The following is a 25887-nucleotide window of genomic DNA, read 5'->3' as shown; positions in this document are numbered from 1 at the left end:
ACTGTCATCTTTAAGAGGGCTTGGCAGCCTGCCAGTATCCACAAACTCAGCCATGTAGGTCGCTGGTGACAAGGTCAGGGCCCTGGGGGAAAGAGGCCTGCCTGTCTGAGGCACACCAGGTGAGCCCAGAGCACCTCCCTAGAGGGCTTTCATGACCAGTTCACTCCATAGGAAGAGCATGACCAAACTGGGTGGATCAGGATGAGGACAAACAACTCAAGCAGTAAAGAAGCAAGAGCCAGGTGTATTACATGAAGTGTAAAGGTGGCAGCATAGGCACTAGTAGTGCAGATGGAGGGGACAGGAGATGAGCCTGGCAAGTGTGCACAGGAGACCATGGTGCTCATTACACTCACAGCACTCCAGCTTCTGTTCTGACTTTCTCCAAGACGTTTTGTCTTTCATTCTTTATCAAAGCACTCAACCAGTAAGGCTGCAGAGATGGCTAACAGGTTGCAGGTCGGAGTAAGGAATGGGATGGAAGGAGAGGAAGGGCTGGGAAGTAGAATAGTACTAACTAAAGAAATAAATAGAATGCTTGTTGTTCTACAGAGAATTCTGATTCAATCCCCAGTACCCTTATGGTGTCTCATGAGTATCCACAACCCCAGTTCCAGGAGATTCAACAGGTACATCCATGGTGCATATACACGCATGTAGGCTATTTATTCATACATGTAAATCAAAACAAAATTTAAATAGTCACCAAGTGGCTGGAGACATTGTCGAGGACAGGTTTTGACAAAATTACCTCTTACCAGAGTAGGGACATGGGAATTGAAGAAATATAAGTAAAGAATACGAAGACACATAAAATAAGACAAAAACCATAAGGCAACATTAGGGGAGTATTCCAGGGATTACTGAAATCCTGAAATCGTCAGCATTTATTTTTTCACAGCTTTTATACCCAATATAAAACAGGGGAGGAGGTAAGAAAAGATTTTATTAACATGATACAAAAGGATAACTCACACAGTCAATGGGCTTATCACCCTGGGGCATTAAGTCCTTAGCATTCTGTCCTCTAGGCAGCAAAGGTGCTCTAGGTCAGGTATGCTGAAAACTGTCCTTCCCTAGGTGACCTCACAGTTACAAATGGAGCAGAAGTTCATTTGCATATCCTGACCACACTTCAGGATGGCATTGAACCATCTTAATTTTAAAAGAGCCAGACAAACACCTCCTGAGTTAGAAGGTACAATTATGCCCCTCAGTCTCCAAGCTCTCTGATGGGCAGGCAAGGTGGAAATGGGCCTGCATTTTTTGGCCTCCACAGACATAGCTCAGGTTGTTGAGTGTTTGCCTAGGGTATCTGAAGTCCTGAGTTCCATCCCCAACACCATATAAAACCAGGTATGACAGTGCATCTCTATAATCTCAGCACTCAGTAGGTGGAGGCATGAGGGTAAAAGAGTCAAGGTCAATCTCAAAAACTGGAGATCCCACTTTTGTTTAAAAAGCAGAGCATGGTGTTTCATGTCCCTAACCTCAACACTCAGGAGGCAGATCTCTGTGAGCTCAAGCCTAGCCTGGTATACTCAGCAAGTTCCAGGCTAGCCAGGGCTACCTTGCCTCAAAAAACAAAAAGAAAGAAGAAATGAAAAACTCTACTATAGGGAAAGTGAAAGAACTTTGAAAGCACAGAAGTAGAATCACTAAGCTGGTCTGGAAGAGGAGAATGGCTCTAAAGGCTCAGTGGGTAAACAGGAAGGTAGTCTGTAAACACAGCCAGACAAAATGGGTAAAGGGTAAGGATTAGTTTACTTTATATGTTGCTGGGACAAATACCTGACAAAATCAACTTAAGAATCAAAGGAATTATTTTGGCTCACAGCTTGAGGGGTACAATCTATATGCTGTTAGTTTTTGTCAGCTTGACATAAACTAGGGTTATCCAGGAAGAGGAAACTTCAACTGAGAAAGTGCCCTCATTGTCCTGTGGGCATTTTTTAAAATTAATGATTGATGTGGGAGGGCCCAACCCACTGTAGGTGATACCACATCTATAAGAAAGTAGCCTGAGCCAGCCAGGAAGCAGCATTCCTTCTGCCTCTACTTCAGTTTCTGCCTTCAGGTTCCCTCCTTGAGTTTCTGCACCCCGACTTTCCTTCATGATGGACTACAAGTGTCAGCTGAAATAAACCCTTTCCTCCCCAAGTTGCTTTTCATCATGGTATTTTTTTTTTTTAAATATTTATTTATTTATTATGTATACAATATTCTGTCTGTGTGTATGCATGCAGGCCAGAAGAGGGCACCAGACCTCATTACAGATGGTTGTGAGCCACCATGTGGTTGCCGGGAATTGAACTCAGGACCCTTGGAAGAGCAGGCAATGCTCTTAACCACTGAGCCATCTCTCCAGCCCTCATCATGGTATTTTTATCACAGCAACATGAAGCTAGCTGATAAAGCTTATCATGGCGGGGATGACATAGCGGCAGAAGTGGCAGGCCGCTGGTCTCATTGCATCCACAGTCAATGGAAGGAGTGGTGGATACTGACCACTTTCAGAAAGTCAGCTTACTTTCTTCTTTTTTGTTCACTCCAGAACCCCAGACTGGAACTAATAAATTGAGAAACCCACCTCAGCTGATCAATCTAGAAACTCCCTCATATGCCCAGAGGTTTGTTGTTTTCATAATTCTAAATTCTATCCAGTGACAGACAATACAAACCTGCACAGAACATAAGGATAGCGTGACAAGACTCTAAGGTAACAAAGAGCTAAGTTTTGAGTTACATAGTGGCAGAGAGGATAAAGATATGTGGGTGTGTGAGTGTGTGTGTGTGTGTGTGTGTGTGTGTATTGTGGGACAATGGCTTGTAGCCTGTCAATGGTATTTTAATAAAATGCTGATTGGCAGTAGCCAGGCAGGAAATATAGGTGGGACAGCCAGGCAGGAAGTAGAGGCAGGGGGACAAAAGAACAGGAGAATTCTGGGAAGAGGAAAGCTTGGTAAGTACGTAGTCATGACCCAGCCACAGAAGTAAGATGTGATTGCCTCGCTGAATAAGGTACCAAGCCACGTGGCTAACATAGACAAGAATAATGGGCTATATAAGGTATAAGAGTTAATAAGAAGCCTGAGCTAATGGGCTAATCAGTTTATAACTAATGTAGACCTCTGTGTGATTTCTTTGGGACTTAACGATTGTGGGAACCAGGCAGGACAGAAACCCCGACAACAATACACACACACACACACACACACACACTCACACACGTGTATGAATGTATGCATGTATGTATGTAAAGCCTGGATGAAGAATTTGGACTTCACCTGGATATTCAGTGTTTAATGGGCATAACAATACACCTAAAAGCTTAATGGTTTAAAATGGCAGTTGTTTCTGTGCTTATGATTCTGAAGATTAGAAACTGGGTTGGCGTACATGGAGCACTTTTCTGATGACAGATAGTATAAAACAGTCTCACTCATATGTAGTCAAACTTTGAGCCCTCAGCTCCCAATAATGACACAGAGGCTATTTACTAGTTATGAAAGCTTGGCCTTAGCTTAGGCTTGTTCCCAACTAGTTCTTAAAACTTAAATTAACCTTTTTATATTAATCTACATCCTGTCACATGGCTCATTACCTCTTCTCAGTACTGTATGTCTAACTTCCTCTGCATCTGGCTGGCGAATCCTCCAGCTTCAGATTCTTTTCTAGGGTTTCTGTCTCTGCACACAAGTCCCACCTATCCTTTCCTGCCCAGCTATTGGCCATTCAGCTCTTTATTAAACCAATCAGAGGGTGCCTTAGGCAGGTGAGGAAGGACAGAGTCACATCTTCACAGCAGTGTGCTCAAATATCCCACAACACTCGTATGTATACTGTGAAGATTTGTCATTCAGATTGGTTTAACAAAAAGCTGAACGATCACTAGCTAGCCAGAATTTTGTGGCAGAGAGGACACTGGGAAGAAGAAGGGTGGAGACAAGCAAGTCACCAACCAGATGCGTAGGAAGCAACATGGACATTACAAAGTAAAGGTAACCAAGCCACGTAAAAGAACATAGATTAAAAGAAAAGGGTTAAGTTATAAGAGCTAGTTAGAAATTAGTCTAAGCTATTGTCCAAGCTTTTGTAATCAATAGGAAGTCTCTGTTTGGTTATTTGGGAACAGGCAGGTGGGACAGAAACTCCGCCTATGCTCATATGCTTGCCATTTGGTGCCAGCTGGGGATGTGCTGTGTCTTTCAGGTGAGCCGGCTGGGGTTTCCTACTGTAATGACAGTGACTCAAAAGATGAGAGGAGAAACTGAGTCTTTTTCAACTTAAATTCAGAAGTTCCATGTGTTACTTCTACTACATATCATTTGAATGTATTATTTGCCCACTTGGACAAAATAATTTATAAGACCAGCCATAATGGAAGAATCAACAATGAATTTATGGTCATTTTAAACCTATTATGTTCTGGATAGTGTTGGCCTGAACCCAAAAGGTGGGTAGAGATAAATGAGATATTTAGAAAACAGAATTGGAAAATCTTGTGGGGAGGATTGCTCTTGAGGAGGAGTTCCAAGTGACTCCTAGGTCTGTGATTTGGGTGAGGAAAGAAGAACAGGTTAGGCAGAAGATGATGTCTCTGAGTCATGTCAAGGAAGAGGTGTCTTTTAGATAGCGGGTGGAGGTAGCATGAAGTAGAGAGGGTTACAGGTGAGGCTCGGGACACGTCTGACTACAGATAAAGCTTGGAAGTATCAGCTGCCAGAAGACTAAGGCATTTATCAAAGGGTCTGTATCCCAGAGCAGAGTGTTTTAGGGGTGAAACTATAATAATAACATAGTTTGTAGCTATACTTAAACCTACTAGTCTCTCCAGGACAAATCAGTAAGTCAATCTTCTGCCAAGTGTACTGTCACAGCAATTTGAAAAGCAGATATTATATTTGCTACTTATTGAAGTTACTTATTTTGCCACTTGGTTATGTGGCAGTATTGCTCTGGTGCAAAATGAGATGATGAAAAAAAATGAATTAAGTATGTATCAGGAGGCCGGGCGGTGGTGGCGCACGCCTTTAATCCCAGCACTCGGGAGGCAGAGGCAGGAGGATCTCAGTGAGTTCAAGACCAGCCTGGTCTACAAGAGTTAGTTCCAGGACAGGCTCCAAACCACAGAGAAACCCTGTCTCGAAAAACCAAAAAAAAAAAAAAAAAAAAAAAAAAAAAGTATGTATCAGGAATGCTGCAGAGGAAATTCTCTCCCTAGATTGAAAGATAAACCTAGTGGCCAAAAATGATCCTGGGGGAAAATTCTCTGGTTTTACTCCTAGACATTCAACTTTCAGAATCTCCACAAATCCCCGTTGGATGGTAATGCTACTGGGATACCTGGTTCTCACAAGGAACACCCACTGGGATATAAAAGGATATGTTGGCCAGGATCTCATCCAATCATTTATTCATTCATTCGTGCATTTGTTCAATCAATCTCATGCTGTACATCAGGAATACTGATAAACAGAAGCTATTTGGGGACTGAAAACTTCTGTAGTTGCTATTAGCTGTAAGTATCTTTCCATTTGGCTCTCAAGAAGACCTTTTGTTATCCTGCTGGCCTGTTTCAGTTTAATGAAAGACAAACAGTATTTGGTTTGGCAGCACATATATTAAGAGCAATTGTTGCTCCTGCAGAAAACCTAGGTAAAGATAAACCTAGTGGGTAGCTTACAACTATCTGTAACTCCAGTTCTGTGGGATCAGACCTCAGCTCACATCAGACACACAAGTGATGCACATAAATACATGCAAACAAAACATTCACACACATAAAACAAGTTATTCTCTACCATTTTTAAAAAAAATTGGAATGATACAGAGAAATTAACATGATCCCCGCACAATGACAGCATGCAAAACCAAAATGTTTCATATATTCATATATATATATATATATATACATGTATACATATGTGTATACATACATACACACACACATATATATATATATATGATTTTGTTTGTTTGTTTGGGTTTTTTGTTTTGTTTTTCTCTGTATAAATAGCTCTGACCGTTCTGGAACTCACTGTGTAGACCAGGCTGGCCCTGAACTCAGAGATATTATATTCCTAACAGAGCCTATCCGTCGGCGCAAAGGAATGCAATCAGATCAGATCAGATCAGATTAAACCAAATTAAATTCTTGAGTTAAATAGATGGTGGACACAGAGAGAGGGCATGGCAGGTGGAACACAGAGAGAGGGCAGAGGCAAACCCAAAACCATGTATTCCTTGTTCCGGCGGGACCTTAAATACCTTGTGGGCGTGGTCCCGACCCTCCCCGGGGAGGGGTCAGCGCTTGGCAGGCTGGGAGTTGGAGTCCAAGCTCTTGGCGGGCTGGGTGACACTTCCAAGTCAATATTACACCGCCTGCCTCTGCCTCCTGAGGACACCACTGCCCGGCTAGCTTTCCATATTTTTGACACTCATTACTTTATATATTTAAAAAATAATAGAAATAAACACACACACGCCGAGAAAGGAATGGAGTAGGGTATTGGGGGAACTGTCCAAAGGGGAAAATCCCTGTTTTTTATATTCAGGGAAACTTCAAATAAATTATCTAGGCGAATAGTAATTACAAATATGATACTTATTAATCTCCTTTGTGGCTATGACAGAGATATCACCGCTTTTCTCGGATGATATAGAGGGCAAGTTTTCTCTGCCCAGAATATCCATATGCCATTAAATTAGGAAAGGAAAATAGGCGTTCTCGTGCCCCTGGGAGACTTCCGGCAGGTGGAACCTCAGTTCCGAGCCTGCCACGGGCGTCGGTAGCGTTTAACTGGGACTCCCGCTCTAGCGACGCGCGCCTGGTTGCTAGGGGCGGCGGCGCGGGAGTCCGTGGCAGCTGCAGATGTTAGCTTCTCGTGCTTGCGGGCCTCGGTGCCAGCCCGCCGGTGGGTATGGAGCCCGAGGTGGGAGAAGGGAGTATCGGGGAGTTGGGGGCCCTCGCGCTGTCTTCGGCGGCAGCCACCTACCTGCCCGAAGCAAGGAGAGGGTTTGGGAGTGTCACCTTGCTTCCATCTTGGCGGAATCCTTCCAGGGCACATGCACATCAAAAACAAGCTTTGGCTGTTCGGATAATTGACAGCTGTAGGAGCATTTATAAACTGAAGAGCCAGAAAGAAAACAAAAACCAAGAACTGCACGCTGATTTGTCCTCAGCCTTGGGTGTTATGCCCTGGCACCGAGTGTCTGTAAATCCTTTTACTGTCGGAACCTTTTCCTTTACATTATCATAGAGAGTCTAACCAGATCATTTGAGCTTCTGCCCGTAGTCTTGTTACTCTTTGAACACTGGTGTAGATGCCTTGGTCTAAGAGAGTCTAGGTTAGATACACAAGTGAAAGAGAGATTTGGAATTTAAAAAAAATCATTTACGTGAATAGTGCCATGCTGGGAGCAAGGTGGCAAGCTGAAGTCTCATTGATAGGCGTATTTACAGGGCCAGCATAAACACAGAAAAGCTTTATTGAAAAGAGTATGTTGTAAGAACAGACAGGCATAGTGGACAGATTGTCATAGAGAGAATACACCCCCCCCTCACAGACTAGACCTTTTATATAATAGTTATAGGGAAGTTGCTCGGATAAAGAGGTAAGGGGATCTCACTACCTCATTAAGTAGTAAATTTTACAGTACTATGTGTCTTGGCTATTTGGGCAGCAACTAGGAGTCAGACTAAATATTTCTATAAGACCTCAAGTCGCTAGGACCAGGCTCCAAGTAGTTAGGGTCTGACGTTAACATATGGGAATTTGTTTTGTGTTTAATCTTTTTTATCTCTACAAATGGAATCAGAAAGCCTGGGGAAATAATATTCAGTTCACTCAGGTCTGACCTGTAACAGCAAGCCAATTCCATGGATCTCATATTTTGGGGCTGGAGAGATGGCTCAAAGGTTAAGAGCACTGACTGTTCTTCTAGAGGCCCTGAGTTCAATTCCCAGCAACCACATGGTGGCTCACAGCATCCATAATGAGATCTAGTGTCCTCTTCTGGCCTGCAAGCATACATACAGACAGAACACTGTATACATAAATAAATAAATAAATCTTTAAAAAAAAAGACCATATTTTGAGGTCTGGTCACACATACTTGTGAGGCAGGAGGATTTTTGGTTGGAAGCCAACTTGGACAATACAGTAAGATTTTGTCTTAAAAAGAAAAATACAGTCAAAACCAGAGGGTGTTGTGTTGTGCCCTTAAAGAAAAGCTTCCGGGGGCTGGAGAGATGGCTCAGTGGTTAACAGCACTGACTGTTCTTCCAGAGGTCCTGAGTTCAATTCCCAGCAACCACCTGGTGGCTCACAACCATCTGTAATGAGATCTGGGGCCCTCCTCTCGTGTGTGGGCATACATGGAGGCAGGATGTTGTATACATAATAAATAAATAAATCTTAAAAAAAGCTTCCGGCTAATGTGAGTCTTCAGTCTACTATGGCATTCCCTCATTCAGCAGATAAATGCTAAATTAATTCTCCCATCCTAGGCTGCTGCTGTGCCTGAGTCCTAGGACCCCCAAGAAGACCACCAAGGAGCCACAGTTTTGAATACAAAAGCAAGGTTTCGTTTATTAAGTACGGACTAGCACAGGTCCTCTGCCTCACAGTCTGGCACAGCAGATGGAGGGAGAAGGACCCTGTCTACTATTGTAAGGGGTTTATAAAGACAAAAACCACAAGACAGTCACAAGGTTACAGTTTCAAAATACAAAATTACATATTCTATGTCATAATTGGCTAACAATTAGGTAAAACCCAGATGTTAGTTCCTAACTGGCTATTTTTTAAAGATTTTTTATTATGTATACAATGTTCTGCCTGCACATCTGAAGAGGGCACCAGATCTCATTATAGATGGTTGTGAGCCACCATGTGGTTGGCGGGAATTGAACTCAGGACCTTTGGAAGAGCAGCCAGTGCTCTTAACCTCTAAGCCATCTCTCCAGCCCCCTAATTGGCTATTGTTATCTAAGAGGGATAGCAACAGCCCCTTGGTTACACCCTCCAGACATCTGCTGACCCTGTGCTGACCACAGGGGCTGCTTGAAATGTTGCCCAGCTGATAGGGGAAGTTGGGTGGGGAAATGGGCTGCACTCAACAACTTTATGTAACTTAGGTTTCTCCATTAGCTAATACTTCCCCTAAAGAGGGGTCCTACAGCCTTCAGCTTATCCTGGGGGCTGGCGTATAGTTCAAGGTCCCAAAAGGATATGGAATCTTTTCTGGTCTTTTAGCTGGAAGCTCAGAAACAGAAACAAACAAGACATCATTCTTCCTCTCAAGTCTGTTACATGTTTATTATATAAAAAAAATAGGTTAGTCTACACATGATGTATTGTCTACCAAGTACATATATTTTTCGTTCTCAAAAATTTCAATTGCCTTAGTGTATAATTTTTAGCCTGATTTTGATCTGTCACTCTAGTTAGGTGACATAAATGACTTGGATTAAGACACTCTAGACTCATAAATCCATCTATCTATGCTGTCTGTGTTGTTGGCTGTTTAATATGGGTCTATTATGAGCAGTGTTAATAACTGAAATTGATGGTTCTGGCAATATTACTGTTAATATTGCAGTCAGGAACTAGATCTTGCAGAGGTGCAGTGCAGGATTCTGGCCAAGAGCAGGGCCTCTGAAGCGCTGTCTGGATGCAGGTCTCAGCCCTCCGCTTGTGCATGAGTGCATTGTTTTCATCTCTGTGCTTCTCTCTTCTCACTGCAAATGGCTGTAAGGTGTAAGGAGGCCTGTGTAGTAGAGCTTGTGAATGAAGATGTGCAGAGCCCTCAGAGACCTTTCTGACACACCATAAGTCCAGCCTTCGCAGAACCAATAGTAGATTTACTGTCTGATTCCGCATGTGGGAAGTGGAAATCCACAGGAGTTGAGCAGCTTGTCTAAGGATACAGGAGAACTGTGATCCAGGCTGTCCAGTCTAGTTCATTTAATCTCATAAAAGTGCCCTTGACTATTCTGTGCTGCACTGAGTATAAATGCTCAGAAGTTATTTGAACTCTTTAAATAGAGTGGTTAAGATTGCTGCTTCTGTGTAGATGTTTGTGGTGGAAATTCTAGGCTTAAACTTGAGAGGGCTGCCAAGTTATAATTTTGAAGAACTAATGTTTCTGTGATCTCCAGATCTTTAAATAAGGGGTAATTGTTTAAAGCTCTTTGTTCACAAGTCCTATGATTCATACTTATTCAAAACAGAAAAGTTACTCTTTTCACAAAAACGTGAAATCTGAAGTAAGCAGTCTACTCTGAAGACTTTTGATGGACAGATGGACTATACTGTGAGTAAAACGAAACTGCTCACTGATGTAATTCAGTTTTTCTATTGTGCACATTCAGAAGCAGATGCGTAGCGTCTGGGATGCCCCTCGGTTGGTAAAGGGCTTGCCTGGCATGTATGAGGCTCTGGGTTCCATCCCAAGCATCGACAAACCATGCACAGGGGCAAGTACCTGTGCTCTCAGCTCTCAGGAGGTAGATGCAGGAGAACCAAAAATTCAAGGTTATCTTGGCTACATTGAGTTTGAGGCTGGGCTGAGCTACATGAGACCCTATCTCAAAACAAATAAAAACCAAATAAATGTGTAGTTAACATCATGTGATACTCTACCCCACTGATGGAAATTCAAAACTTATATACTCTTGGAAATTTGTGTGCTGTTTCTTACTGAGGAAAAACTACAGTAATGTTCTTTTCTAAGAGTATTAAAGGCCCCTTTTTACACTTGTGCTGCAGATCTCCTCGGTGCAAAACACATGCTTAGACAGAGGGGAGATTAAACTGAGCGTCCTCTTGTTAACTACAGAGATTAGGAAGGCTGTTTCCAGAGGCTGAGTGAACTACACAGATCATCAAATACAGCAGCTCACCAAGAAGATACTGTTGTTTCGGGGGTAAGTAATGCCAAGTTACCCTTCCTTAGACTCTCTCCTCAGTGAAAATACCCGATGGGAATCTAGTTTGTTTTAAATCCTTGCATAGCCTCCATGGTCTCCAGGCAGCACCTGTCAGCAGTTTTGACGGTGTTGGGCGTGAGTTAGGATGGCAGATAGGCAGCCCTGCAACTCTGTATATAAACAGTACAGATCACAAGTTTCCCAGATGCTGGCCTAGAGTCTTTCCTTTTATTGCCTATCACAGAACATCCTAGAGTGTTTGAATGGAAGGGACTGCAGGGACAGTAGTTTGCAACAAATGTTTTTGTCATACTGTGCAAGCCGTTTGGAGTACAAAAAAAAAAAAAAAAAAAAAAAAAAAAAAAGAACAGACAGTCATTTAGGAGTGTGCTGCTCCAGTAGCTAGGAAGGCTGATGCAGGAGCAGCACTGTGAGCTGGGGTGAGATGAGGCAGAGCTGGGGCCACTCTGTGGCGGCTGTGTGAATAAGAGTGTTTATCCTGGGAACATTCACCCTGTGGCAGCTGTGTGAATGTGTGAATAACAGTGTTTATCTGGCAGCTCTGTGCACAACTCTTCCTGGGGCCAGGCTGTTTGTGTCTGTGACACATGAATCCTTCAGAAATTTTTTAAGCAGTAACTGGAAGAAATGAGGACAGGCCCCTCTCATTGCCACGTTTACTCCCCCAGATCTTCAACATCTCAGGGAATAGCAGTTGAAGGACACAGGACCGGGGGTAGCTGGGTCTGGCTCCTGGTTCAGCTCCTACGATGCTGGTGCCGACCTCCTCTTCAGATTTCTCCCTTGTTCTTTGTGGCCCCAACAGCTCATGCAGGGTCACCACACGTGAAGAGATGAGATGGACATCCTTGCTTGTTTCTTTTTTCTTTTATTTCTTTTTTTTTCTTTTTGCAGTACTGGGGATCAGACCCATGTCTGATCATGCTAGGCAAGGCTTGTTCACGCCAGGCAAGTACTCTGCCACCTGCAACCACTCATGCTGCTATGCCTGCAGCCCCTAACATGAGCATCTTTGAATTCATGATTACTCTTTAGTTTTAGTTCTAGCCTTGTGAGCTGATGAAGGCAAATATAAGTAAATTTGAAAAAAAGTATTCTTCTACTCTTCTTATTCTAATATAACATCCAATACTAACATGGTGTAATTTCTAGGGCAGTTGTTCTCAAACACTTTGACCTCAGGATCTCAGGATTCTTTTTCATGCTTAAAAGTTATTGAGGATCCCAGAGACCTTTTGTTTATGTAGTTTTTTAATTGGGTTTAGATTTCTGCAATTTTCTATATTACAATAAATCTGAAAAGTTTCAAAAATATTTCCTACTTAAAACTAAAAGTAATAAAACTCTTGCAAGTACAGTATGAGAGTGTATGATTGAACTAACAGCACTTGGAAAGCAGAGGCAGGAGGATTGCAAATTCAAGGCCAGCCTGGGCTGCACAGTAAGCTCCAGGCCAGGGTATGAGACCCCGTCTCTAAAAACAAACAAAAGCCTATTGTAGGCCAGGTGTGCTGGTGCATGGCTTTAATCCCAGTGTTTGGAGACAGGGGCAGGCAGATTTCTGTGAGTTCTAAACCAGCCTGGATTGTATAGCAATCTCTAGGCTAGCCAACACTACATAAATGGCATGATTTATTAAAATTAAACGTTCCAAAAAGTTTTAGTTGGAAAAAGTTGTATTGAGCTTTTTAAAGTCTCTTTAATGTGTGATTTAAAGAGAAGACAATTGGCTTCTCATACCTACTTCATTCTGTTTGTTGTTGCAATAAAATGTATAGAGAAAAAAAGCAGGCCTCACCCTGAGGTAAAGGTAAAGGGAGGCCTTTGGGCCCTTTGAGATAGGCAGAAATGCCCCAGTGTTCTTGCTTTGAGAACTGCTGGTCTAGGTATTAACTCCATGATCTCATTAGCATTGCCTCTTTTGAGTCTCATTTTTGTTGCATAATAACCTCATGATATTGGTTGCTGCATTAGAGAAACAATGCAAAGAGATGAATAAAGACAACAAGTAAGAAAGATTATAGCTCTTAGAGTACTCAGAAAACTTAAGAAGCTTTTCTAGGGCTGGAGAGATGGCTCAGCAGGCAAGACACCGCTGCATAAGCCTGGTGACCTGAGTTCAATTCCAGAACCTGCATGAGGGTGGAAGGAAAGAAGTGACCCACAAAGTTGTCCTCTGACCTCGCTCCTTGCCCCATGTGCGTGTGTGTCAAAGAAGAATTATACAGATTGGTCATATATATGTGTGTATACATATGTATATATACATACATATATTTTATTTTCAATTACATGCTCATAATATTTAATTTATTGTGGTAAAGTACATGGAACATAAGATCTACCATTTGTGACATTTTATACATAGATGATATTGTGTAGTGGTCACTCACTGTCTAGTTGCATGACATTTTTATCACTCCCAAAGGAAACTACTCCAATTCTCCACCTCAGCTCAGCTCCTGGCAGCCACGAACCAATCTATTTATTGTCACTGTAGCTTTTTAAACTGGGTGTTTCATGTGAATGGGATCATGTATTATGTAGCTCAGTATGTCTGGTCTCTCTCTCTCTCTCTCTCTCTCTCTCTCTCTCTCTCTCTCTTTTACTTAGCATGGTGCTTTCTGGGTTCAACCATATTATATTCAATATTCAGGATTGTTTATTATCTGTGTAGGCCACATTTTGTTTATGTATCCATGTATACATCTACTGTTTCTCTCTCTCTCTCTCTCTCTCTCTCTCTCTCTCTCTCTCTCTCTCTCTCTCTCTCTCTCTCTCTCTCTCTCTAAGACAGAGTTTCACTGTTTAGCTCTGGCTGGAACTCTCAATGTAGACCAGGCTGGCCTTGAACTCACAGACATCTGCCTGCCTTTGCTTCCTACTGTTGGGATTAAAAGCATGTGCTGTTATGCCTTGCTTGAAGAAATGTGTTTGTCTCTCAGCTGTTGTGAGCAGTGTTTGGTGAGCAAGTGTCCACCAACTTTTGTTTAAATACCTATTGTCAATTTTTAAATTTATTTATTTTATGTGTATAAATGTTTTGCCTAAATGTGCATGCCTGGTACCCACAGAGGTCAGAAGCAGGCATCAGATCTCTTGGAACTATAGGTTTTTGGTTTTTCTTTTCTCTGTGTGTGTCTGTGTGTGTGTGTGTCTGTGTGTGTGTGTGTGTTACTGGGGATCAATCCCAGGCATCATGCATGCTAGACAAGCTCTCTATTTTACCACAAAAGCACATATCCAGGCCTCAGTTTAGTATTTTTAGAAAAAAAATTAATTTATCTTTTTAATTAGTTCATAACAAAATTATACATATTAATATAATATACATTGCTAATAAAAATTTATAGTACATAGTATTTAAATCAGTTTAAAAATAATTGCTGGGCTGGGAAACTAGCTCAGTTGGTATGTGCTTGACATACAAGCACGAGGACCCAAGTTGAGTATGCAGCTCCTACACGAGAACCTGGCTATGCTGGCAGTTGCATGCAGTCCCAGCGCTGGGGAGATGGACACAGGGAGATCTCTGTGGCTCACTGTCCAGCCAGCCCTGCCTAATGAGCTGAAAGTCTCTGTGAGAGACCCTGACTCAAAAAGCAAAGTAGGTGTCTCCTGAGAAATGGCATCTAAGGTTGGGGTGTCACACTCTGGCTTCCACATACATACACACATGTTCACATGTACCAGCACATGTGAGCATTCATGTACACAAAAATGCATGCGTAAAATAATTTTTAGTGTTTTTGAACATTAGTTTTGATTTGTTTATGTGCTGAACCTATATCGACAGCTGTAGTCCCAAGAGAATGAAGCAGGACAAGGGAAAACATCAAAGGCACATAGTTAATCTCTTTTGAAAAAAATACATCACACACACAAAGAAAGAAAAGAAAGAAGGAAAGAGGAAGGAAAATGTTAGCTTAATCACACTACTAATGTTGGACCTAATGAAATTCGGCGTGTGTGGTCTCTCCATTCCACAGGGAACACGCTTCCCAGCGACTGCGAGGGATGCCGCTGCCCAGATGCCAACTGAAGCCACCAGCTCTTCCTCAGGTTTTCCGTAGACTCTGGGCTGTGATGGGGAAACTGCAGAGCAAACTCAGACACAGCACTTACAAGTACAGGTAGATCGCATCTCAGGGTCCCCAGTTTACACTTCTTCACAATTCTCTGCTAAGGACAAAAGGCGAGTATTGGTGACCTTCCCTCCCACTTGGTTCTGTATACTGGTTTAGGTAAGAAGTGGTCACCTCACCAGTGAGTACCTGCAGCACACACTCTGGGGCTTCGAATCCTTGGGAGTCCTCTCTGATGAGAGCAAAGACTCCTTGCCTCAAAATTCCCCTTCATCAGATTTCAATAACCCTGGGTGTTTCCCAAATACACAGCACTGTTTATTTCTGGACATTCCCCAAACAGTGGGTCTCTTTTCTGCCTCATTTTCCGTCCTTTCTGCAGCAGGCCTGACGGACGTATAGAAGAGGGAGTCCAGACTAAAGCATCCCAGGAGTACAGCCCTGCTCACGTGGATTCTGTCTCTGTGGTTGCCACTCTGAGCTCAGACCTGTGTGTCTCTGGAGGAAAAGACAAGGTGAAGTTTCCATTTCTTCCCAAGAAACCAGCTCACTGTAGGAGATGAGATGTCCCGAGAGTCGAACAGTGCATTTCTGCACTGCAGCAGGGCTCCCGCGGCTCTGCCACTTCCTACTACTGTAGGCAAGTCCGACGTCCTAGTCTGTTACCTGGGTAAACAGTAATGCCCGTGTTCTAAGACAGCGTGAGGATTCAGTGAGAGCCTCGGCCGATGCCAGGCCATCTGCATGCCTTGTAAGTGGGGGAGTTACTATTCCACCCACCTCATTCTTAACAGTAGGACTCAGACTATGGAATCAGCAAAAAATTTTCTGGTTGCTTTATGTTTTGTTTTCAAAAAGTCACACTGGTATTCACTGCCTTTTTATTTTGGTCTTTCCTGTTGCCATCATCCCGGACTTAACTGCTTTCTCTCCCTGCATTAAGAGCTGTCTTGTCACTCACTGCTGGCAGCTGCAGCTGCAGTACACTGCTGATTCTTCCTTGAAGGAAATGCTACTAATAATGTCCTTATTCCCAGTAGACTTTCAGAATCATTCAATTTCATTTGCAAACTGTATTTCAAATTTATGAGATACATTTACCTTGGATGTCATTACTTCAAATCAGGATATATTTGAGTATCAATACTCCATTAGTAATGTGATGTCTCTCTTTTGTTTTTCGAGACAGGGTTTCTCTTTGTGGCCTCGAATTCATAGAGATCCACCTGCCTCTGCTTCCTGATTAAAGGCGTGTGCCACCACCACCCAGCAGCAATGTCTTGTCTTGATGTCTATATTATTTTAGTTATGAGGTCTCTTGAGTTATGGGTTCCCTTCTCACAGCTGTGAGAAGGCAGCAGGGCAAGGACCAGCTCTTCTGTTGTGGGGACTGGGGAGCTGATAGGTCAAGAGTCACAGCGAGCGGCTGGAGCCGTGAAGTACTTGCTCCTGTCTCTGTAGCAGACACTCAGCAAGGAAATACTTAAAGCTTCTGCTCAGAGGCAGCGTGGTGTTTCCACCTGTAACCCCATGTCTCTGCAGACCGCTGTGCCAGGAGTCAGTGTGGTGCTGCCACCTGTAACCCCATGTCTCTGCAGACCGCTGTGCTCAGAGGCAGCGTGGTGTTTCCACCTGTAACCCCATGTCTCTGCAGACTGCTGTGGCCTATAATTGGAAAACTGGACACGTGGTGAAAAGGTTCAGAGGGCATGAGCGGGAAATCACTAAGGTAAGCGTCAAATGCTTATTCTGGAGGGAACTAAGGAGTGAACAAAGACGTCAAGAGCTGTAGCTGTTAAGGGCTGTATATTTAGTCTGAAGGAAAATTGCAGAGGCCTCCTCTGATGCTAGAAGAGCAGAATGAATAATTTCAAATATGAAATTAGCCAAATACCTAGCAGAGGCGTAGTAAAAACTTGCCACAGTACACATAGAGTAGAATATCAGCCAGTCTTTTCTTCCCCCAAGACAGGGTTTGACTGTGTAACCCTGGCTTTCCTGGAACTTGATCTGTAGACCAGGCTAACGTCAAACTCACAGAAGTCTGCCTGCCTCTGCCTCCCTAGTGCTAGAATTAAAGATGTGCACCACCACTGAGCTCACTCAGTCTTCAAAAGGAACAAAAGAGGCTGGGGAGATGACTCAGTAGTTAAGAGCACTGCTGCTCTTCCAGAGGACCTGGGTTCAGTTCCCAGCACCTACATGGCAGCTCACAACTGTCTGTGATTCCAGTTCCAGGGGACCTGACACCCGTGGCAGAATACCCAATGTATTAAATAAAAATTAAAAAATTAAAAAAATTAAAAAATTTTAGAGGAATGAAATTCTGGGATTGGGTATGTAGATTGGGTAAAGCCTAGCATGGTGAAGCCCTGGATTGGATCCAGGACTGAAAAGAAAGGTGGCACTCTGACATGTGTTACTTACACAGTGGTAGTACTGGAAGCTTGTTTAGTGAAAGAAGCTAGGCAGAAGCAGTGTGGCGTGACTGACATGAGGCCGTGAGGCACTGGTGAGCAGGCAGGCGGGGCTGCACTGTAAGGCCATGGAAGTTGTGTCGTTGGAGATTGTTGGTGTTTGCACAACAGTGTGAATATATTTGCTGCCACTGAGCTGTAAGCTTAAAGTGGTCATTTCTGTAACACACACGTGCACATGCACACACATACAGATAATTAAAAATAAATCCACCGAGCTGTAAGCTTAAAGTGGTCATTTCTGTAACACGTGCACACACACACATACAGATAATTAAAAATAAATCTTTTCTTTTTCTTAAGAGAAACAAATTACCCCGGTCTACATAGTGAGTTCCAGGACAGCCAGAGCTACACAGAGAAACCTTGTTTAGAAAAAACAAACCAGAACAATACAAAACAAACAAAAGAAAAACAAAAGAAAGAAATAAAAATAAGAAATGTATATGTGGGGAGGAGTTTACAAGGCCATCTGCTGTTCTGAAGTCCTGTCTAACGTGCACACCTGAGCTGCTTCTGTTTTTATTTGTTCTCCAAGCAGATAGCCTGTATTCCCAAATCAAACCAGTTTTTCAGCGCCTCTCGAGACAAGAGCGTCCTGATGTGGGACCTGCAGGGCTCCTCCCAGCCCAGGCAGGAGCTGTCTGGCCATGCCATGGTGGTCACTGGCTTGGCTGTGAGTCCAGACTCATCACAGCTGTGCACCGGCTCTCGCGACAACAGCCTGCTTCTGTGGGATGTGGGGACTGGACAGTGTGTGCAGAGAGCGTCTGTCTCCAGGAACCTGGTACCTGTAGGACAAGATGGTGGAAGGGGTGTGGTGTGAGGGAAGCGAGCTGGGGCTGCAGCTCATAGCAGAGAGAGTATGTCTACCAAGGCAGAGGGGGCTTGGGTTCAATTGAGAGGTGGCGTCTGGGAGTAAAGAGGGGAGGAAGAAGGAGAAAAGAGAGTGGTACCCTCCTCATTCATTTCTTCCAGCATGCGGTTAGCATAATTTGGGTGGGCACTGCTCGGAATAGAAGTATAACCAAGTACCTTATGTGTACAGAATGTGACACCCAATGGCTGCTTGCCCCTTTGAGTATGTAGAATCATGCAGAGAAGTCAGTGTGCCCTTTGCTTGATGCAACTCACTGTGTGACAGTGAGTGCTGTAGACTTTGCACAGCCTTGGGCCCTGTCTCAGCTGCCTTCCACACTTGTGTTTGTATGGGTTTTTTTCTTTTCCCCATGCTGGGGGTTGAACCCTTAGCCTTGTATGTGCTCAGCAAGCACGCTAACCTGTGCTCCCAGCCCTGCCTTCAAACCACAGGCCTGTCACTTAGTATTGTGCTGTTTGTGCCTAGATTCTAAATATCTCCATTTATAAAATGGGAGTTATGTCACTAGGCAAGACTCTTTCTCTTTGGGTGACTGAATGGCTAAAATATAACACAAAGCCCCTGTCGCTGTGCTTGACGCATGGCAGGTGTTCCTCAGAGTCTAGTCACCTGCTGTGCTGGGGCTGATGACATCAGCTCAGATGGCGGATGTGCTTCCTAATCATCCACATTTGTCAGGACACTGCTGGGAAAAGGACAATTCTGCTACCCTGGGCTGTTTGGAAACCTGTTCATGCCCGTCCAGTCAGGGCTGCAAGGCCAGGATTACTCTTAGGAACCCCTGAGGTGTTACAGAAGAGTTCAGGGGACTCATCGCTGCCAGCTGGGGTGAACCACAGCTAACCACAAGGCCTGCCCGCTGGTACCTTTGCCCCTGAGAACTGAGGAGATAGAGGCGGAGGAGGACTGACCAGCAGCTGTGGACGATGACCCTGCTAACCCAGGCTCAGGAGCACAGAATCCTTGAGAGGGGATGGGAGGCGGAGTTGCAGCAGAGGAATGACTTGATGGGAGACTTGCCTTTCTCCAGGTCACTCACCTGTGCTGGGTCCCCAGAGAGCCATATGTACTCCAGTCCTCTGAGGATAAGACCATCAGGTGGGCTACTGAGCCGCTGTCTCCATTCTGCGTCTTCATGAGGGCTGGCTTCCCTTCACTCCTATCTGCCAGTGTGACCCTGACCTGGAGCATATGGGAACAGAGTGAAGGGCAAGGTTAGGTCAGGCTAAGGTCCTACTCGGAGCAGTGTGAAGCAGCTGACCTCGCTCCTTCCAGTGCGTGGCTTCTTCAGATCAGCCTCGACCCCACCTGCTCCCTGTCCTGCTGGCATGCCCTGCATGATTCTTGGGATTTCCAGGCACCTAGCCAGAGCCTTCCTGGGAAGGAAGGGTCAGAATCTAAATCTGGGGGCAGGGATCAGATTAAGTCAGGAGTTTACAAACTGGGGAGCATGCCTCAAAATTCTGTCTCTCCAAAAAGACTTTTACTATAAAATAGGAGGAAGGAGATAGGAGGAAACAATGAGATGAGAGGCTATGCAAAGCTCTCCCCTGGACTCCAAGGCCACGGCCAGCAGGGCAGCCTCAGCCCGGAACCGTTCTGAAGTGTGGCGATACTCTAGTAAGGATCCTGTAGCGGTGGCTCAGGAGGCTGGGGAGTCTGGCTGCCTGGACTGCATGTAAGACCTGTTTCAAAACAGCCACAAAGGATCTTTTCAAAAATTCCTGGTATAAACACAAAAATAGCCTTTAGTCCATTATACAGTGTCCTAAAAGATCAAATGAACTTGTATAAGTAAGATGTGTGTTCTAGCCAGGTTGTGTTGGCACACGCCTTTAATCTCAGCATTAGGGAGGCAGAGGCAGGCAAATCTCTGAGTTCCAGGCAAGCCTAGTCTACAGATGAGTCCAGGACATCCAGGATTACACAGGGAAATCCTGTCTCTAAAACAACACACAAACAAAAAAAATGTGTGCTCTAAAGTCTCCGTGTAAAGGTGTAAGATGGCTCAGCAGATAGAGGCACCTGCTGCCAAGCCTGACAGCCTTAGTTCAGTCCCTGGAACCCATACACATTGCTGTGGTATGTACACCCGCTCCCCCTAAAAAGTGATTTTTTAAAAAAATAAAAGCCCATATGACTTGATTTCAAAACAGAAAGAATCAATATGGCGTTGATTTGGTTTCTTCCTGTCAGCTTTAGAGTTTGTCAGATTGTGCCATTCTGTCTGTCTGGCGACAAAGAGTCAAGCTTTTCCTGTTAGTGAGTTCACGGTTACATTTTTGTGCCATTTACTACAAGGTCGCTTTCTGCTTCTCATTCCTTTCAGATTGTGGGATAGTCGGGGGCTTCAGGTGGCTCATGTGTTTCCCACAAAGCAGCACATCCAGACCCACTGTGACGTCAGCGTGGATGGACACACATGTATCTCTTGCAGCAGCGGCTTTGGGGGTGAAGGCTGTGAAGCCACGGTAAGAGCCCATAGTGATGAGCAGGCTGCTTTGGTCTCGCTCCCCTCCTGGGCTCTGTGACAGCACTGGCCTGCTCCAAGTGCAGACTGTCAGTCACCCCTGTGCCTTCCAGAGGCTTCCTTTAAGAAGCCTCTGTTAGTGGGCAGTAGTGGTGCACGCCTTTAATCCCATTATGTGGGAGGCAGAGAGAGAGAGAGAGAGAGAGAGAGAGAGAGAGAGAGAGAGAGAGAGAGACAGACAGACAGACAGACAGACAGACAGACTGGTGGATCTTCCTGAGTTTGAGACCAGCCTGTTCTGTAGAACGAATTCCAGGATAGATTCCAAACCTACAGAGAAACCCTGTCTTGAAAGCCATAAAAAAAAAAAACACAAAACCACAAAAACATAAGCACACACACATACACACACACCATCTGTTAACCTGGGTATGTCTGAATTGGTAATAGACAAGAGGAACAGGATGGGGTTAAGTAGAGAAGGGCGAAGGGCTCAACAGAGCAGCCTGCTGATGTCCTTGCTCCTAGTGGAGCCTACATAGGTAGGACATGCTCTTTGTATATGTGGCCATGCTAACAGAAGCTCAGCTCTTTCAGGGAACTGTGGAGCTCCACAATTGGTCCAGGGCCCACCACACCCTCCTTGCCGATACACTCTTCAGGTCTCTCCAGAGTTCCTAGATTCATAATTGGGGGTTATCAGTTAAAAGAATTATCTAGAATTCTCTGTTCCAGATGAGGGAGTTGTGTTTCTGAGTTACTGGGTATGTACGCCATGTCAGGTATCCAAGTAAGCATGGATAATTTCATTTAATCCCTGAGACGAGCTCGTGAGTTAGGTGCTGTTTCAATACCTGATTTACAGTTAAGGAACGGAGGCATAACGAGTTGGAGTTTCTTAGAAAGGGTAGATGAGGATGCTGCTGTCCAAGCTGGCGGATAACAGGATCTCCTGTGACCCCACTGTTTTCACACACCATTCAGTTTTCTCTCCTTCCGGGTGTGGTGTGATGTGTGTCAGTACACCTGGGACTGACCGGGCTGTTGCTTCCTTTGTCAGAGGCACTAGATACCTTACTGTATGGTCCCCATGGGACCCAAGATGCCGGGAGGCAGCTCTCTAAGTTGCCATGGAGAACAAGACACCCCATACTGTTCCATCACCCCACAGCACTGTGAGCTCTACTCCCCTAGCCATGGAAAAGGCGCGCCCTTCCTCCACAGCCATAGCTAGTGTTGTCTGAGGCATAGTTGGCTGTGGTGGATGAGATAAGGGCTCCGCCTGCTTTCTGAATTCATGAGTGGAAGGGAGCAGTGGGTCATGGGGAATGGGAAGATGAATATTAGTGACACATGAGCATCTCTGTGTGTGAGCTATCTGGTGTCATTACTTTGCAGTTGTGGGACCTAAGGCAGACAAGAGACAGAATGTGTGAGTATAAGGGGCACTTCCAGACAGTTGCATCCTGTGTCTTTCTACCCAAATCCATGGCCTTGGTGCCTATGATTGCTACCTCAGCTCATGACTCCACAGTGAAGATTTGGAACCAAGACACTGGAGGTAAGCAGTCTTCTCTCTGTGCTTTTCAAAAGCTAAGCGCAGCCTGGAGACACTTCCCATTGCTCACTGTTTTCAAAGCCACCTGTGTCCTGACACTGTATGGTCTCCTTGTAGTTAAGAGGTGAGACACAAAGTGCCCACATCTGTTCAGCGTCTGTCTCTAAGCCAGCACCATGCCTCCACATGCCATGATGTAGAGTTATTCCTGAGACCTCAGAGACAACATGTTTGGCTCTTACACCTTTTCTGTCTGAAGTTCCTCATCAGATTTTAACTTGTGATGCTCAGAATGTCTGGAAAGGGGAAAGGAACGCTACTTGAGTCCTTGTTTCAGGTGTGCAGTTAGAACCTTAGCTCTTGTTGGGATTGTGATGAAATGAGAACAGACTCAACAACTCCACCTGCTGGGACTATGCGATCATAGTACGGTTAAGGCCTCTCAGCATCACAGAAAGACCATGGCTTCCCAGAGTCCTCTATGAGGAGAGACTGGGAATTTTGTGAGCTGTGGTTTAAACCTTTGACACCTGACGCCTCTGACATGCCTTCGGCCATAGTGGGCTGTACCCATGGAGACTCCCGAGTGCACATTCCGCCATAGAGGGCTGTACCCAGGGAGACTCCGAGTGCGCATTCAGCCATAGTGGGCTGTACCCAGGGAGACTCCGAGTGCGCATTCAGCCATAGTGGGCTGTACCCAGGGAGACTCCCGAGTGCGCATTCAGCCATAGTGGGCTGTACCCAGGGAGACTCCCGAGTGCTGGGAATAAGTGTTGGATTTTCTTCCACAGGTCTGGTTTTCCAGCACTGCTGTTTTACTCTGGACAATGGATTTGGCCAGAGAGAGAAACGGTGTTAATTTAGAGAATTTCAAAAGCTACCCATAGTCATTCAGTTCCCCTTAGGGAGAGAGAACCACCAGAGAGAAGAGGTGGGCCTATCTAATGTCTTTCTGTAAACAGCTGTGGCCATAAGCCAACCCTCTATAGTGAAGACAGGCCTGCCATCCCCTCACCTGGAGCTGGACTTTCCACCTGCCCAGGTGTAACATTTGTGGGCAAGGGGAAGTGGATGTTTCATATGTCCTGACCACAAGCCTCGAAGTGGGGCGTGTTGACTTGAACAGATGGCTCACTGCCCTGCCTGCGTTCCTGGCATTCCTAGAAAAGTTGTCTCAGAGGTGCAGGTGGAAGGATGGCCCAGGAAAAGCAAAGCCCAGCCTTTAATCCCAGCACTCGGGAGGCAGAGCAGGTGGATCTCTGTGAGTTCGAGGCCAGCCTGGTCTACAGAGCAAGTTACAGTACAGCCAAGGCTACACAGAGAAACCTTGTCTTGGAAAACGAAACAAAAGCAAAGCCCAAGCCTGACCTGTAGCACCCCCTCTCCCTATCGTGAAGAGAACCGGCAGCCCAGATCAGTGTCTGTCTGCTTCCCTTGATTTAGCCTGTCCTGTTCCACCCTCTTTAAATATGGCCCTAGTTGTCGGAAATATGGCTTGGTACCCTACATCCTGTTGACCTGGGTACAATTCTCTTCAGTTGAAGTGGTGGAGGTGACCCAGAGTCTTCCCAGGCAGGGAGAGCCCCTCATGGCATAGATGGTCCAGGACATGTTTCTGTTTCTTCTTCCCATGGTACAGCCCCACACTGTCTAGTGATGTTTCAGTGCCTAACAGACCACATGCAGTAGTGTAGAGTGTGGTAGTTGTCTGTACTATCTCCATGACATCACAGTGCGACAACCCTGCCTCCTGACCGCATCTCACAGATGTTTCCGTCACTGAGCACATGACGGCTTCTCCTTCCTTTTCCAGCCTGCCTTTTCACCTTGTCTCTGGATGGATCGGGACCCTTGACCTCCCTGGCTGTTGGTGACATCACCTCCTTGTTGTGTGCGAGTTTCTACAGAGGAGTTCACTTACTCAGAGTGGACTGCAGCCGAGAGCTGGAGCTGCAGGAAGTGGCAGCCTTCTGAGGCCAAGACACTGACTAGACAATATCAGACCATAGCCCCTCCTTTCTCTGTGGCTTTGTGTTTTTCCACATGATCTTGGGGAGTGGGGTGCAAGTCTGGTGTTCTTTTCTTAGGGTCACTTAGAAGGCATATCCGGGTTAGATGTTGGTTTAAGTCCAGTGATTACAAAGTCAGGGTGTGGCCCAGACTGGTCTTGAACTCATAGCAACCTTCTTGCCTCAGTCTCCTGACTGTTGGCATTAAAGGTGTGAGACTGCACTCAATATAAAGTTCTTAATCTCAAGGAAATCCAAATGGAATTTTTATCCAAATGTGAGGTTTTGGGACTACTCTTCAAATGAAATGTACTTATTGGTCAAGATGATGGCTGGGGCCTAAGAGTGGCAAGCCTCTGTGAGCACGAAAACGCAGGCTGGAGTCTCCATGAAGGACAATGTTTCGAGACAAATCAAGTTGGTAATAGTGTTGTTCCATAGAGGAAGTGGATGGCAGACAGTGAGATTAAACTCAGTCACCTCAAAGCCACTTAGGGTAAGAGAGCAACGGCGTCTAACTCCCTGGGCCCGTGCTGCCCAGGGGCACGCAAACAAGAACAAGGACACTGCCCCAATTACAGGGATTATTAAGCCTGCCCCATGTTCCAAAAGGCAGAGGGGATGGGAGACTAAGGCTAAGAAATATGCATCTGTAATTTGGGTATTTTTATTTATATAAGAAACACTGTACACCTCCATCTTCCCTACCTCCCACCCCTGGGAACGGCCAGAGGCAAAGGAGTCATCCCTGAAACAGAGCATGGAACAGGGAGAGATGGACTCAGCTGAGTCCAGCAACCGTGCACCCTTGAGTGAGGAGGGTCCAGGCCACTGTGCAGCTCCCACAAAACAACAGAAGTCCGTTTTGCTTTGGATGAGTCCTAGAATAAGGCACCCGAGGCCTGGCCAGAGAATGCCCACCTGTGTCACTGTGGATCATGCCTGTCCATGGTTCAGAGCTGGCTGCCATTTCCTCTCCCCCCTCCTGTTGTCCCCAGTGTCAGGGGGTTCCTCACATGTAATAAGGTACTCAGGACCTTCACAGGACCTGAGGGCAAGCTGCAAGGGAGTCACGCAGTCTTGTCTAGACTGAATGCTCCTTCACAATAAACATTTGCCTTCCCTCATCTGTCTTACTTTCTAATCTTTCAGCCTTTCAGTTCCCTGACTTTTGGATGGCAAGGGAGTATGGTGAGGGGGAGTTACTTCATTGAATACCTACAGTAGGCTAACTAGAGTCTCATTAAATGCCAAATGATGTTCCCATTTCACAGATGGGAAAGCCAAGGCCCAGAGACATGCAGCACTTTGACCACAGTTATAAGCATAGGAAGGGGAAAGACAGACTTGAAGCTGGGCAGTCCTCTGCCCCCTTTTGCCTTGGCTGTTTTAGACATTCATAGACCATGATGTTAGGGTTTTTTCTTTTTTTGGGTTTTTTGTTGTTG

At 45.1% G+C, this 25887-nt stretch overlaps 1 protein-coding gene and 1 non-coding gene across 8 annotated transcripts; both read left to right on the top strand.

Moving 5' to 3' along the window:
• The first annotated feature begins 5791 nt into the window (after positions 1–5791).
• Positions 5792–5895, top strand: LOC126493910 (U6 spliceosomal RNA). The gene has a single exon (XR_007589898.1). It is a non-coding gene; the product is annotated as a U6 spliceosomal RNA (small nuclear RNA).
• Positions 5896–6804: 909 nt separating this feature from the next.
• Wdr31 (WD repeat domain 31) lies at positions 6805–25566 on the top strand. Of its 7 annotated transcripts, XM_050131017.1 has the most exons (11): positions 6872–6917; positions 10238–10320; positions 10846–10933; positions 14947–15090; positions 15425–15557; positions 16697–16771; positions 18061–18306; positions 19430–19497; positions 20729–20870; positions 22268–22430; positions 24244–25566. In XM_050131017.1, the coding sequence occupies exons 4-11, from the start codon at positions 14975–14977 to the stop codon at positions 24402–24404; spliced, it is 1104 nt and encodes a 367-aa protein (XP_049986974.1). In that variant the 5' UTR covers positions 6872–6917; positions 10238–10320; positions 10846–10933; positions 14947–14974; the 3' UTR covers positions 24405–25566. The 7 variants fall into 7 exon arrangements, with proteins under 7 accessions (XP_049986973.1, XP_049986970.1, XP_049986975.1 ...); XM_050131016.1 differs by lacking the exon at positions 10238–10320 and having other exon boundaries at positions 6805–6921; XM_050131013.1 differs by lacking the exon at positions 10238–10320 and having other exon boundaries at positions 6811–6917; positions 10776–10933.
• Positions 25567–25887: the final 321 nt, after the last annotated feature.

This window comes from Alexandromys fortis, unplaced genomic scaffold, assembly GCF_014885135.2.
Source record: "Alexandromys fortis isolate MF-2015 unplaced genomic scaffold, M_Fortis_MF-2015_v1.1 scaffold_352, whole genome shotgun sequence".
NCBI lineage: Eukaryota > Metazoa > Chordata > Mammalia > Rodentia > Cricetidae > Alexandromys > Alexandromys fortis.
The sequence above is the reverse complement of the archived record's forward strand: the minus strand, read 5'-3'. Positions and strand labels throughout refer to the sequence as shown.

What these genes read in the sequence shown, in the direction of transcription:
- Wdr31 (XM_050131016.1), top strand. Translation starts at nt 14,975, where the DNA reads ATGCCGCTGCCCAGATGCCAACTGAAGCCACCAGCTCTTCCTCAGGTT. An exon ending in TCTCTGGAGGAAAAGACAAG is followed by an intron (nt 15,558 to 16,696) that starts GTGAAGTTTCCA and finishes ATGTCTCTGCAG; the next exon opens with ACTGCTGTGGCCTATAATTG. An exon ending in CGTCTGTCTCCAGGAACCTG is followed by an intron (nt 18,307 to 19,429) that starts GTACCTGTAGGA and finishes GCCTTTCTCCAG; the next exon opens with GTCACTCACCTGTGCTGGGT.